Below are 15,234 nucleotides of genomic sequence, written 5' to 3'. Positions count from 1 at the left end.
GCACGTGGTCCGCTCGGGCGGGAGCTTCGCGACAGTGGGGGAGGGGAGCGGCGTGGGACGACGCGGAGGGGGGTCTAGGCGGCCAAGGCTACAGTTGGGGAGGCGCGATTGCGCAGACTCCGAATAGGCGCAACCACTGTGCGAAGATTGTGAGGGGGGGAGCGCTCACCCGGCGCCACACTCCCTTTAGCTACTTGTGGAGTGATAGCCTGACTATTTTTCTCGTTTCACGACTGCATTTGGCGCCGCTCTCCACAAGTTATTCATCATTAGAAGGCCTCTTATCTCAAGGCTGACAAGGATTCTTTTTCTAGTCGGACCCCTCTTTCCCCCCCGTGAAGGCCACAGTGGACGCGTCCCACCTCCCCACGGCCTCCGGAGGTGGTTTGGCTGCCCCCTCCCCCTCCCCAGTGTCGCGAGTTGGCGCCGCTGCCACCCCCCGCTCCGCGCTCTCGGCCCCTCGGCCGGGCGGTACCGAGTCCTCCCGGCACCCCTTCCTCTCCTCCCTTCGGCTGGCCCTTCCCCGCGGGACTGCCACCCCCACCTTCGCCCCAGCCCTTTTCTTTCCCCGCCTAGCCGCGGCGGCAGCAGCAGCAGCAGGAGGAGGAGCCGGAGCCCGGAGGCGGCGGTGGCCGGGGAGCCCATGGCGTACAGTCAGGGAGGCGGCAAGAAGAAAGTCTGCTACTACTACGATGGTGAGAGGCCGGGCCGGCGGCAGGGTGGGCGGGCAGGGCTGGGGAGCCAGGCCGGGAGCCGAGCCGGACTCCGCGGCCGCCGAAGCGAGTGGGCGCCGGTGCTGAGGGGTGGGAAGGAGGAGGGACCGACGTCTGGCCGCATCTTAACCCATTCCCGACCCGACGCCGTCAGGGGGAGCCCCTCCGCGGCGAGCGGCCCCCGCCGGCTCTGCGGCGGGTGCCAGGTGGACTCCCCCCTTTTGCCTCTTGCCGTTCTCCCTCCGGCTGTACGGTCCGCCGCCCTGAAGGCGGCCGCCTGTAGGATGGCGCCGGCCTACCCTGCCTCGGTGGAGGTGGCCAAGGGGATGGTCCGGCCTCTCGCCTCTCCTGCCCCCCACTCGCGGGAACGGAGGTGTTGGGGGACCCAGCTCCGGCCCCCGACCCCTCCCCCCCGGGTCAAAATATCTACACCGGCCCAGACTTCACACAAAGCCCCGCGGCCGCGAGAGCCCCGCCCCCAGTCCCCGTCCCCCCCCCCCCCCCCCCCCCCCGGTCGCGGCTCGCTCCCGCCCCGCCCCTCCCTTCCTCCTCGGCTCTGGCTGGCCGCAGTGTCTACTCCTTTCTCCGCCTCCAGCTTCACCCCGGACCCCTCGACCGGGTCGCGGCTGGCGAGTAGTTACTGAGGGTGGGGGGGCCCATGGACGCCTTGGGGCACACTCACTCCTCCGTTTCGCCGGGGCTCCATCCCTCTCCTTTGTTCGCCCGGTGCTTTCAGCGCCACTTTCTCAGGATTCAAACGAAAAGGCTTCACTTCCTCGAAAAAAATTGGGGTTTTTCGAGTTTGAGGTAGTTAGTCTTCACGGGAAATATGACGGTGCTAGGGAGACGTGGAGCTGTTACTGCTTGTGTTCGTGGATCAGACTCGATGGGTCCTGGCTTGCCTCTGTGAGAGGCGGTTGCCACCCACTTCTTTGTTGCTCTTTGTTCGATCAGGAAATACACCCTGCTTTGGAGGTTTAGGAGAGCATTGGCATCTTGCTTGTGAAAGCTGTTACTAGGTGGTGGGAGTTTGGGTGTAGGAAAACTTTGAGGAGTCGTGCGGAAAGTGCTGAATAATCAGGTAAGCTTGAGCTTGCGGCCCAGTAAAATATGAAAATCAGATAGCTTAAATTTTAGGGGTTCTCCCATTTGAAATTTGAGCAGAGACGTAACACAAAGACATTAACGGCAAATAGTTTCTCCTGGATTATTCTCCACAGAAGGATTTTGAAAAGTTAACAAAGAAGCTAGGCTCCGTGACCTGCGAGTCCTATTTGATGTGTCTCAAGCAGTACAAATCTTGAAAGTTGTTTCCTACAAGTGGTGTATTGTCTGTATTACAAAATCTTAGGTGGAACCAGACCTTAGAGATCTGGTTCAGAATGAAGCTGATTTTAATTTGAAAATGGCCATACCATATTACTTCATTAGCAAAGATGAATCTTTTAATGCCTGATCATATAAAATGACCATATAAAATGTGTCTTTGGGGGAAAACTTCAGATCATACGGAAGAAATCTAAATTGTTTGATGTTTGATGGCTAGTACTAAGTAGTTAACAGCTGTGGTATAAAGCATTTTTTGAGAGCATTGCATATATGTGTAATACAAATTGAAATTATGCCATCCTGGAGGGATAGAGATAGGAGTACATTTTAATTTTAATATGAACTATATTTCTTAATGATCAGTCTTTAAAAATTTATGCGTATTTTGAGTCACTGGCGGAGCCCTTGCTCTCCATTCCCTGATCAAATTGGAAAGTAAATAACCGTATGTGTAAATTAATTTTTAAAATGATATTGTTTCTAAGGTTTAAAAAGCGGGGGAAACTAGTGCTAAGGCTCTTCCTGCAGCTTAGTTGCTATTGACAGTGATAGGCTCTAATGAAGCTGCTTATAACTTCTTGTCATCAGACTTGAATTGTAGAAGCAGGAAGTACACGTAAGGAGCAGTTTTAAGAACAGCTGTTTGTTTCTGGGCCCATTTGTGATGAACCTTTGCTGAGGGAATGGGATGCCAAAGGCAGAATACGGGGCTTGATAGGTAGAGTGGAAAAAATCAAGTCTCATGAGTATCACTTATTTACTGTATACCATTCAACTGCTTTACCTGATGACCAACACCAGTTGTGTAACTGAGTTTTTGGAAATCTAAGGCTCTTGCCTCATTTTTAGAATGGAATTTTTGGTTGCTTTCATTTGGAATTTTCTTTGGATTTTTGTCGGGGGTGGGGGGAGCTAATAAAATGTTCTGGAGAAACTATTAAGTTGGCTGGGTATCATTGTGCTAATTATTAGTACTTGATAGCATATATACTAAGCTTTGAACAATTAATTCAAAAAGCTTACATTTTCATTATCCCCAAAATCCTATTTTTTCAGCTGATAAAGGTAGTGGTAATTTTTCTTTTTCTAATTGTGAGGAAAGAGAAAGGTAAAGTAGCTTCTGCACCAAAGAATGGGGAGACTTGGAGGTATACAACATGGATTGGATTGAAACTAAAAATCTGCTCGCCTAAATTAGCTGCTTTTAATGTGTTGGTAAAGAGAGTAGAAGACAGGAGTGAAGCGAATTCTACAACCATAGGAATCCTACGTTTAGGCTTAGTGGGACCATTAGGCACACTCTTTGCAACACAGAGAGAATATCTAGCAAATGAAAGAGACTTCTTGAAGACGTGTATTTTTCTCTGTATGCTTTATAGTGTTCAGTATTATACCCTTTAGGTGGCTGGAACGCTGGTTCCAGGTGAACCTTCAGGCATTGGTGGATGAGGTATCCTTAAACCTTTGAGGAAACTGCAGCAATTGTTGACCCATGCCTCCAAAGTTTCCAAAAACTCCCTTCTAAATCTTGGTATTCTTGCAGGTACTACAAGATTATCAATACTATGTCAAGTGACATAACTAGTTGCTGAGATCCCTTCTGACTTTAAAATGATGTGATTTCTGTACTTAAATGTAATTAGCAAACCAAGCTGTGTTAACGGCCTTGTCTGTGATACTCACATTTATTTTATTTTTTTAAGTTTACTTATTTATCTTGTGAGAGAGAGCCCACGCAAACAGTGGTGGGGCAGAGAGAGAGGGAGAGGGAGAATCCCAAGCAGGGTCCCTTCTACAGAGCCAGATGTGGGCCGGATCATGACCTGAGCCAAATCAAGAGTCAGACACCTAACCACTGAGCCAACCAGGTGCCCCACAATGCATTTATAACACTTTATCTAGAAATGTTAAATGTGCTTTGTTTTGAATCAAGCTTTAGGCCAATCACATTTAGTGCCTATTTTATAATGTATGTGATATAATAGGGTTGTATATATGTGTCATTTACATAATTGTCTGTATATTGCTCTGTGCTCTGTTTTTTCCTCTTGATAGTGTGCATCAGAATTTTTGGAGACAAGTGGTTCAATGAAAAGCATGCACCACTATACAAAGATAGAATATAAAAGTTATCAAGATTGCACCTCCCAGGATACTCATAAGAATTCTGTTTGGCAGCCAACTATTCACAGATTTTCTTAGACTTTTATTTGTAACAGTGGTGCCAAAGCCTTTTGTTAGATAGATAGCCTTTAATAAAACGGCATGGGTTCTTTGCTGTAGTATAAATATTATCTGTAAAATAGGTAATCATTTTTTCTAGAACAGGTTATCAGCAAATCAGAGTACCGAATGAATTACAGCAGCAGTTCATAAATACCAGTAGTCCTAATTGCACATCACTATTTAGACCTAGTACTGTGTAATACTTAAACAAAACAGTTTTTCTTATACTTGGGTCCTCTTCCCCCAGCTATTCTTTACTACTCGTTTCCTTAAAATTTCACCTTCTGAGACTTTTCCCTATTACCTTAATCCTCATTACTGATTTTTTCCCTATTATACTCTCATGCTGTTTATATCACCTGAATTTTGTCCACCTCACTGAATATAAGCTTTGTGAGGACAGAGTCTTGTCTGTTTTGCTTATGTCTGTGCCTCCATCATGTAAATAAAAGTTAAAGGTTTTTTAAATTATTGATGAATAAATGATCAGTACCTTATTTTTATGGATAGAGCACTTTTTTTTTTTTTAACATTTATTTATTTTTGAGACAGAGAGAGAGCATGGGGGAGGGTCAGAGAAAGAGGGAGACACAGAATCTGAAACAGGCTCCAGGCTCTGAGCTGTCAGCACAGAGCCCGACGCGGGGCTCGAACCCACGGACCGCGAGATCATGACCTGAGCCGAAGTCGGACACTTAACCGACTGAGCCACCCAGGCGCCCCTGGATAGAGCACTTTCATATAACATTTTCTTTGCTTCTTAAAACCATTCTGAGTTATAGACAGGTAAAATGAGTGGCATTTTGTCTATATTACATTTGAAAATAGATTCGTATCCCTGTTTGACCCAGTCCACTCCTTATCCTTTACCACATTGACTGGTTTTAATGTCCAAGAAGAGGTCAAAACCTGGTACCTAAAAGATTTTTCTTTTTTCCTTTGGTGACGCAACAGTGGACCTCCTTAGGCTGCTACAAAAAAAGGGTGGGCCGGGGGCTTCCTCTTACAAAACAGAAAGTATTAGTAATTATTTTTCTTAACAAAAACTTGTAAATGCTTCGGTTGATAAGTATTTAAGGAGATAGTTGGAATTGGTAATCTCTTAGAGAATGATAATAGCATTGAAATATGAATGAGATCAGATTTAAAAGTTTAATAAGGATATTTGTACTGGTTGATTAAGTCCTGTTCCTATTTCCATAGCAGTTAGCTTATACTTGTTTATGAAAGCCCATAGAAATATCAAATGGGTTTAATATTTGTGTGCCAGGTAGACAAAAGATTATTTAAGTCCTAAGAAGGAAATAAAAGCTGTATACCTAAGTGTGGACCTTTGCAGGCTGTTCAGACAAGGAAGGCCTGAAAGAAGAGAATGGGCCAGTGTTTTAAAAGAGTTTTCCTATGAGGACACATGGGTGGCTTAGTGGCTTAAGCATCTGACTTCAGCTCAGGTCATGATCTCTTGGTTTGTGGTATTGAGCCCCCCGTCGGGCTGTGTGCTGAGCTCTGAGCCTGCTTCAGATTCTGTGTCTCCCTCTCTCTCTGCCCTTCCCTGTTCATGCTCTGTCCCACTCTTTAAAAAATAAACATTAAAAAAAAAACATTAGGGGAAAAAGGTTTTCCTATGTAGTACATTGCAAACTACAAAGGCCAAGTAAGTTAGGATTTGGCACACTAAACAAAAGGGAAGATGTAGGGGAACCATGGGATGCCAAGGCAAGGTAGTAAAGGGCCAGACCATGCAAGACATGTACTAAGAGATTTTAACTTTGTTCAGGGAATAGAAAACCACTGAAGGTTTTTAAATAGAACTCTTTAAGTGGAAAAAGGATGGTAAAGAGTGATGAATGGAAGACTGAAAGCAAGAATTGAATGTATGTTGGTCCACATAAAATATCATGGTTGTGGCTGACAGAAATGGACACATTTAAGAGAGGTTTTGAGAGTAAAAAGAACTTGGTGGTGGATTGGAAATGGAGCTGGAACTGGTTAATGGTGATACAGAATAAAGGATGATTCCTAAGTTTCTATCTAGATGGAACAGATTAGGTGACTCATTCCTAAGAGAAGAAGATTTTTAGAGCAGTCCTCTCTTGTTCACTGACTTGTCCAAGCACCTAGAAAAGTGCCTGGCACATGGTAGTCTCTTGATTTTGTTAAACGAATGAATGAACTTGAGAAGCTCCTGATACTTAAAGGTTGGTGGAGGAGTGGCTATGGGGTAGGAGTAAAGTCCAAGAGAGCAGTTTATGGAAGCCAGTGGCCAGTGTGTTAAAGATAGTGGACTAAGCAGTATGTGGAAGATGAAAAAATTAATATTTATAATCATTATTCAGCATATTGTGAATCTTCACACATTTTTTTGCTGCAAAAATATTAATGTTTGATTAAAGGCTGCTGTGTAGATCCCAGGATATCACATAATATACAACAGATGTAACAACTACATTTATAAAACCTGAAAAGAAATCTTAAATACATCTAGTCTCAAGTACTTTAGGTGAGAGTGTAGATCTTAGTAGCCATTTTGTTCTGATAGCTTTTGAAGAGTGAACAGTTGCTAAAATTTTGCAGATAAAATGAATTCTTTGTGAGGACTTCTTCATGTTGACGATTAAAATTTATTGTGTTCAGGGAACCACCTTGAGCTAATTTTTCTGATGTTTGCTTCATCGGTAAAGCATTTTTATGTATTTTGATGAAAATCAAGATAACATTTAAAATGTCCAAGTTGCGGGGCGCCTGGGTGGGTCAGTCGGTTAAGCGTCCGACTTCAGCTCAGATCACGATCTCACGGTTTGTGAGTTCGAGCCCCGCGTCGGGCTCTGGACTGATGGCTCAGAGCCTGGAGCCTGCTTCGGATTCTGTGTCTCCCTCTCTCTCTGCCCCTCCCCCGTTCATGCTCTGTCTCTCTCTGTCCCAAAAATAAATAAACATTAAATAAAATAAAATGTCCAAGTTGCATTACTTCACCACTTAGATGAGTGGAATTTGTAGGTTCTTAAAACTAAGAAAAGACATTTTATGTTTATTGAAAAGTGGATGGCTACAAAGCAGCCTTGAGAGAATTTTGAGATATGGGATTAAACCAGAAAGAATTGGGAGATGGTTCTTTTATTAACCCCTTACATTTTGGGGGAATTCTTGGTAAACCAGTTAATACTTTGGCTTGGTTGCCCTTGTGGACATGTGTCATTTAAGTAGGGGGCACATATTTTTGATGGGTCTGGGGCGCCTAAATTGTAGCAGAGAAAACTTGTTGAAAGCTACGTATATTCATACAAAATTGGAGGACCCTATATTGGTAAAAAAGTGATGGATTAGATAGGTAGTTTCTTATATTCATTTTCTTGAAATTAGTGAAGACCCTAAACCTTTGCCATATTCTATCGTTTCCTAGCCAGGCTTTCCCCTACCATTTCTACTGACTGTAAATGTCGTTGCTCTCCTACTAGCTACTGCTTAAAGATGGTCTGCGTTGTTCTGCCCACATTTGACTATAGCTCTTCTAGCTTGGCAATATTACCGGACTCCGCTGCATCTCACATTTCTTCACTATAGGAACAACAGTAATAATAAATACCTACATCATAGGATTAATTGACAAGATTAACAGATCATAATGTGAAGTGCTTAGAGTTGTACCTCCTAGTAAGCACTCAATAAATGTTCATTGCTGCTATCATTTTTTTTTTTCAAACATGCTTGCTGAGAGATTGCTATTGTAGTCACCCTTCTGTAGGTTATTGGCATCTTTCCTATTATTAGATTATTAGTGGCTTTCCATTGGACTCTCAGTATGTCTATAACTAGAGTTATTTGGTCTTAAAATATAATAGATGTTAGAGACCTCTCAGTAAATCTAACCAAGTGTTTGGAAGTTCTCTGAAGACAAGTTTCTTTATTCTTACTCTCATGGTCTCTTGGTAGTGATAACTTAGAAGTAACCTCCCTTGCATTAATTTGGGTACGTGATGCTTTGTGATTCTAGCGGGCTTTCCATACCTCAAGAATTTCTTGAAACCAGGTTGCTTTCAAGGAAGTATGTGTGGTGCCAACCATGTAGAACTGAGCTTCATAGTATATCCTTGTAAAGGTAGTTTGTTTCATACATGGCCTCTGAATTGTGATATATATACGCAGAGGAATGTTACATATCCCCATAGTCTTCCTTAGCTACTTGTCTGTATTGTTTTAGCTTTGTTGTTGGCTCTTGGTTTAAGAAAGGTGGCTTTCCCTTTAAATGACTGTGTATGTGTTGTTTTCGGAAGAGAGTTTGTATTGAAAATGAGTTAAGTAAATTAGTGTTACAATACCAACAAAATAAAACAGTAGTAGTATTTAGAAATAGCTATGTTATGAAAATAGGCCCATTATAAAACAGGAATGTTTGTCCTGGAGTATTATCAAATACATGGAAGAGAGAAATGCAAGTTTTTGAGTTCTCAGTTTACATTAAACCAAAAAAGGTGGGGGCACCTGGGTGACTCAGTCAGTTAAGCCGCCGTCTTCAGCTCAGGTCATGATCTCCTCATTTGTGGTATCGAGCCCCCCATTGGGCTCTGTCCTCAGAACCTGGAGCCTACTTCCAATTCTGTGTCTCTCTCTCTCTCTCTCTCTCTGCCCCTCCCCTGCTTGCTCTGTGTGTGTGTCTCTCAAAACTAATAAACATTAAAAAAATTTTTTTTTAACCAAAAGTGTATATTAGGATTTTGGAAGATTTTTTTGATCCTGAAGATAGAGAGGGAAATGGTATTCTTTATCCCTAGCTTTTACATAAACTCATGTTGAAGTGATTAACTTCAAGCCATTAAAGTCAGCTTGACTGTCCTCACAAAATTTCGGAATTATTTATTTAAAGACTAGAATTGATACTAAAATAATTTCTAATTTAATACAGTCTGTTGCAGAAAGTGCTTGTTACATTAAAAAAAATAGTATATTTTTAGAGGTTTCCTTAATATTTTTATTATAAAACCACTAGGTCTTTACCTGAAAGTATTGATTTTATTGAAATTTGATAGATGAAAATCTGTTTTTGGTGTTACCTGCTCATTTTAAAATAGACCTTATGTATAAGTTTTAAAACGTTGGTATATAAGATGTCATGGAAAGGTAGGCTGGCAGTTACAACTTTTAATCATTAAGAATGAGACAAAATATCCTTTCTCCCTTAAAAAATGTCATGAGTATGTGTGTCTCATCAGAGCAAAATTTTATTTACGATCTAAATTTCATTTACCAAAAATTTCTCTCATAAACTGATAAGGATGTATGTGGAATGTTTTAACCCACATAATTCTAACTCTAAAGGATTTCTGGAATGCCAGTAAATATTCAGGAAGTAATTGGTGTAAAATCTTTAAATAATAACAGTGAAACTCAGCGAATTTACCTTAGGCATCTGAACTTGCCAGTGAATATGAAAAGTAATTATCAATTTAAGTAACAAAAACCACTTTTGTAAGTCATTACAGAGTATTTTATTTGGACTAATCCTAAATAAGAAATTTTGGTAAGCTGAAAATCAGAAAGCTTCCTTGCCTTAATCTATAAATAAGCATAACATATACTAATGGAGTTATCACATGTAAACGTGTACATAGTATCTTGGTTTTCTAATATAATTTGAAAGTTGAAAAATCCAAAATCATTATTTAAGGTTTTAAATCTTATTTGGGTGATAAATGCCTGCTACTGATAAACCTACATAAATTTAGATTGTGAAGATTCTCTTGTTCGTATTATTCAGTTGATGTTGTTTTTCTATTTTAGGTGATATTGGGAATTATTATTATGGACAGGGTCATCCCATGAAACCTCATAGAATCCGCATGACCCACAACTTGCTGCTAAATTATGGCTTATATAGAAAAATGGAAATATATGTGAGTATACCTTTTGGTAAATATTCAGCAGTGATTTTATTTTTTTAATCTACTGCCCTGAAACTTTATTACTCCCTTTGGAGGGCATTTAGCAGATGAAAAAGTCTGGAAGAAAACAGAAACTCCTTTTTGTTTTATTCTTCAGAGAAAACTGGGAGTGTGGGAACTGTAGCCTCTCTTTTCCCTGCTCCTCCACTACTTTTAAAAAGTTTCCCATATCCCACCTTTTCACATTCTGGAGAACAACTCAGTTTAGCATACTAAATATTTTTGTTACCGTAGTGGTTGACCTGGCTGTGCTGCTGAAGAGTTGACCTGGGACTATTACGAAAGAATTATGTAGAAAATTCTAGAAAATTGGCATATGGAACAGTGTGTTAGTGGATGTGCAGAATATAAATAACATTTAAGATACAACTGCTTTAAATGTTTTTGCACTGATGGGAGTATATATAAACAAATGCAAGACACAATTCTTGCCTATCTGGGGAGAAAAGAAAGACTTGAAGCAGTTAACAGTGTTGGGTGTGTGTGTGTGTGTGTGTGTATGTATGTATATATGTATATATATATGTACGTATATACACATGAGTTATTTTCTTTGAAATCTAAACAGAGGAGAGGATTGGATAAGACTATCTGGAAGCCTTCTGGGCTTCTGGGAGAAGTGTGTCATAAATAAAATTGAGCTCTTGGGCACAAGGATAATTAAGATAGGCAAAGGAAAGGAAGAGAGATCCTGAACAAAGACTTAAAATTGAGATTGAGTCTCATTCTCACTGTATGCAGAGCAGGTTTATGATAGAAGGTTTGTGACGGAAAATGAAAGAAAGGGTTTCTAAACATGGATTCGGTAAGTGTTGAGCCATTTCCACTAAAATAAAAGGAGTGATTAATTTATAGTTGGGGCCAGACCTGTCTAATGCTTTTAAAGGAGTAGAAATTCGCTTCAGAATTGATACGGTTTCCTAAAAACACACATGTATAAATTTGGATTAGCTTTGAATTTTATTTTGTTCTGGCCAGCCTAATTCTTTTAGAGGACGGTTAGGGGAAATTGTATATTTTGTGTTTGATAATTCTGATATAACCAGTTGTAATTCCACAATTCTGACATTTGGTTTTCTTCACAGAGGCCCCATAAAGCCACTGCTGAGGAAATGACAAAATACCACAGTGATGAGTACATCAAATTTCTACGTTCAATAAGACCAGATAATATGTCTGAGTATAGTAAGCAGATGCAGAGATGTACGTTTCTGTGCTAAAAAATATATGCTAGTATTAATAAGTGTAAATGAGTATTTTTAGAAGCTTATAATTAGAGTTATCCAAATCTAGGTATTCTGCCTGATCTAAATATTATTTTAATTATTGGTTTGAAAAGTCAATGTAAAAATATTAAAGCTACTTTGTAAAAAACAAAAGCAAACTCTACTTGAAGCCTATTGATTTGCCAAACTGCCAAAGAGCTATTTGGTGTTCCTCTACTCTTTGTTTTGGTTAACTTTGGGAGAATGGGTATTAGTGGGAAGACTTTGTTCTCTTGCTATTTAAAAAAAGTGATTATACTTTGATTGGTCTTAGCCTGGTATATATATCTCATTTTCTGTTTGTGTGCTTTAGTTAATCTGGATTGTAATACATAATCTGTTCCTTTCCATTGTTAGTGACACTTTTGATTTTCTTCTATAAAGCATTTTATAGATAAAAAGTATTTTATTAGTGATTGGTTGGCTTGAAAGTGTAATGCAAAGTGTCATCCTAGAATGATTGCAACAGAGTTTTTTAAACCTTGTTAACTGGAGTTCATTCTTATCAGTGTTTTTATTAATCAATTTTAGTGATGATTTTTTTTTTAATGAACAATTTCAATAATGCTAAATTAAGTGTAGTTGTTAGACATCTCATACATTTATAGAACTTTGTATACATTTCTATTATAGATTATTTATTCAGTAAAATGCTGTAATGTAAATAGAACATACTATTTATACATGTTTTTTTGATAGAGATTTAGGCTTAAGATTAAAAGTCATGAGTAGATGGGGCAGATGAATTAACAAGATTGATTTATTAATACATAGTACTGAATTATATTATGATTATGATTATATCTGAGCAGTAAGAAACTAAAATTTATTCATTGTAGTGTTAGATTAAGGATATATATACAAAGCTATGTAAAATAATTACCCTTACTTTTGAAGAAGTTGTAATTTGAGAGGTGGGGAGAGACTTGAGAATGGGTTATATACATATATGTCCCTTTTATCCTGTCTGTACTAAGGAACTAAATATATTGCAGTGTGTCACGTATCTGTAGGTGTTGTTTTCTCGTGCTTTGTATACTCCTTTCTTCTACACCCTGGCTGTTATGAACTTAGTTAATTCTTCTCCTTTGAGATGGGTAGGCAACCTGCTGCTTTATCTTTTTAGTACTCGCTGAAATATAGTTCAAAGTTATGGATAGTCTGTGCATGTAAGGAATTGTAAAGAGAGTAAATTATAAAGAATTAAAGTTGCTTCGATTTTGTAGAATCTTGATTAATTTATTGAATATTTGAGAAGAAATGCCTAAATTTAAGTCTGTGTTTTAATTAAATCAAATACGTGTTTTATATTTTGATTGCTACTGATTTTTTGGTAATAGAGATGTTCTACAAATAATCCTGGTAAGATTTGGTGGTGGTGTTTCACATACAGTGCTTTAATTACCTTGGATAAATGATATATTTTTAAGTAACAAACTTTAGCTTTCTACCAAGATGTTTTATGATTGCATCAAATAAAGTTTTTATAAGAAAAGGTTTCATTAATTCACAGAAGGGCTTGTAACTGTAATCCATCTTTCCAGTTAATGTTGGAGAGGATTGTCCAGTGTTTGATGGACTCTTTGAGTTTTGTCAGCTCTCAACTGGTGGCTCAGTTGGTAAGTGTCCTGATTCAGATTTAAAAATTGGCTTAGGGGCACCTGGGTGGCTCAGTTGGTTAAGCGTCCAACTCTTGGTTTTGGCTCAGGTCAAGATCTCACGGTTTGTGGGTTCAAGCCTTGCGTCAGGCTCTGTGCTGGCATCACAGAGCCTGCTTGGGATCCTTTTTCCCCCTCACCTGCTTGTGCTCACTCTCTCAAACTTAAAAAAAAATGACTTAAACTTAGTATGTATCTTTTGGGTTATTTGTTTAGAGCAAAAGTTTTAATGGTAGTGGATTTTAATAACAAAAAAGTAGTCTGTATGTTTATAGTAGAGTACAGTTGTCTTTAAAAACCCCTGTGTTTGGGGCACCTGGCTGACCCATTGGGTAGAGCATGTGACTCTTGATCTAGGAATCATGAATTCAAGCCCCACATTGGGTGTAGAGCTTACTTTAGAAAAAAAGTAAGTAAAGGTAGTTACTTCTTTCTTTAAAAATCAGTCAATGAATTCCCCATGTTTTATGGTCGTAATGATTTGAAGTTTTCAGTTTCTTACTGCTATTATATTTTCACTTAGATATTTCTCTCTTCTGCCTCTCTAGTTACCAATTTCCATATATACCCTTATTTAATCAGATCACAGCTATAGGGTAATATTTATCTAAGGAGGGGCGCCTGGGTGGCTCAGTCGGTTAAGCGTCTGACTTTGGCCTAGGTCATGATCTCACAGTTCGTGAGTTTGAACCGCACGTCAGGCTCTGTGCTGATACCTTGGAGCCTGGAGCCTGCTTCGGATTCTGTGTCTTCCTCTCTCTTTCTGCCCCTCCCCAGCTCATGCTTGCACTTTGTCTCTGTCAAAAATAAATAAACTTAAAATATATATATATTTATCTAAGAAAAAATTGCTGTTTGTGCCCTAGACAGTTATCCTTATATTTTTGTAATTTTAAGTTCTTTTATACATGGCATACTCTATATAGGGCTTTTGTCTAGTTCTACTGTTTTTTATTTTAAACACTTTCAAAGTCTACCCTGTCTGGTTTTTTAGCTGGAGCTGTGAAGTTAAACCGACAACAAACTGATATGGCTGTTAACTGGGCTGGAGGATTACATCATGCTAAGAAATCAGAAGCATCAGGATTCTGTTATGTTAATGATATTGTACTTGCCATCCTTGAGTTACTAAAGTAAGTTAATTTGTGTTATTTTTCTTATGAAAAAAGTTTAAAACAATATGAACCTATGGCTTTAAAAAGCATATCAAGTAGGTTAAAAGTAGTTATGGTGAGTCTTCTATGGATTTTTTATAAACCATTGTAGAAATGCAGGACATTTTCCCATTCCTTGGATTAGTGAGAATGAGAAATGCCTATGTATATCTAAAAGTCCCATTAAATATCCTTTTAAAAAATACTAGAAGTAGTGTAGCGATTTAGATTTGGGTTATAGTTTCAACTAATGAGAAATGACATGACCCTGAAGTTCATGTTCTAACATTTTGTAAGTTTTAACTCTTGAAGGCAAAAATATGAAACGTTGTGTTAAAGGAAATTTGTTTTTTGAGTGAGTTTGTGTAGTTTTACGTGCAGTGGGGCTTTGTTCTCTACTAATGGATAAAATTATCTCTAAATTACTAGAACAGTTTTAAAGTTACCCTTGATGGCAGTTTGAGAGCGGTATCTATAGAGGAGGTACTTAAGAATTTGGAAATTTATAAAGTTTTGGTTTTTTTTAACCATTATCGGTTGTAACATGTCTTAGATTCCACTTGAGATTGTAGTGAATTAGTTTTTTCTCAGTACTGAAAATGTTGTCTATAGTTGATACCATGCATACGGTTCATAGAAACTGATTTTTCAGTCATGTAAAATTTGGAATTGACTCCTCATATAAACAACTAAAATGTTTCAGTGAGCTCATTGAGAGCCAGAGAAAACCATTTGAAATTATTTGCCTTGGTTTTTAATTTACTATTGATGTTGGTTCTTGTGTCTTCATCTCTTGAGTAATAGTTCTTGCCCACATGCTTATAGTCTTTTTTTTTTTTTTAATTTTTTTTTTTTACATTTATTTATTTTTGAGACAGAGACAGCATGAACGGGGAAGGGTCAGAGAGAGAGGGAGACACAGAATCTGAAACAGGCTCCATGCTCTGAGCGGT

The 15,234-nt window shown here is 39.1% G+C and overlaps 1 protein-coding gene across 2 annotated transcripts in view; it reads left to right on the top strand.

Annotated features, from left to right (window-relative positions):
* The first annotated feature begins 388 nt into the window (after positions 1 to 388).
* The window catches only part of HDAC2 (histone deacetylase 2), a 29,778-nt gene continuing 14,932 nt past the window's right edge, over positions 389 to 15,234 (top strand). Inside the window, exons 1-5 of one of the 2 annotated variants that reach the window (XM_040474421.1) lie at positions 389 to 695; positions 10,044 to 10,156; positions 11,290 to 11,407; positions 13,014 to 13,088; positions 14,122 to 14,260. In XM_040474421.1, the coding sequence (XP_040330355.1) occupies positions 644 to 695; positions 10,044 to 10,156; positions 11,290 to 11,407; positions 13,014 to 13,088; positions 14,122 to 14,260 (497 nt within the window). In that variant the 5' untranslated portion in view covers positions 389 to 643. Of the gene's footprint in view, positions 696 to 1,688; positions 1,795 to 10,043; positions 10,157 to 11,289; positions 11,408 to 13,013; positions 13,089 to 14,121; positions 14,261 to 15,234 lie in introns of those variants that run through there. The other variant, XM_040474422.1, reaches the window with a different exon arrangement.

Source organism: Herpailurus yagouaroundi, unplaced genomic scaffold (assembly GCF_014898765.1).
Source record: "Herpailurus yagouaroundi ecotype Mexico unplaced genomic scaffold, PumYag 139, whole genome shotgun sequence".
Lineage (NCBI taxonomy): Eukaryota > Metazoa > Chordata > Mammalia > Carnivora > Felidae > Herpailurus > Herpailurus yagouaroundi.
The sequence above is the reverse complement of the archived record's forward strand: the minus strand, read 5'-3'. Positions and strand labels throughout refer to the sequence as shown.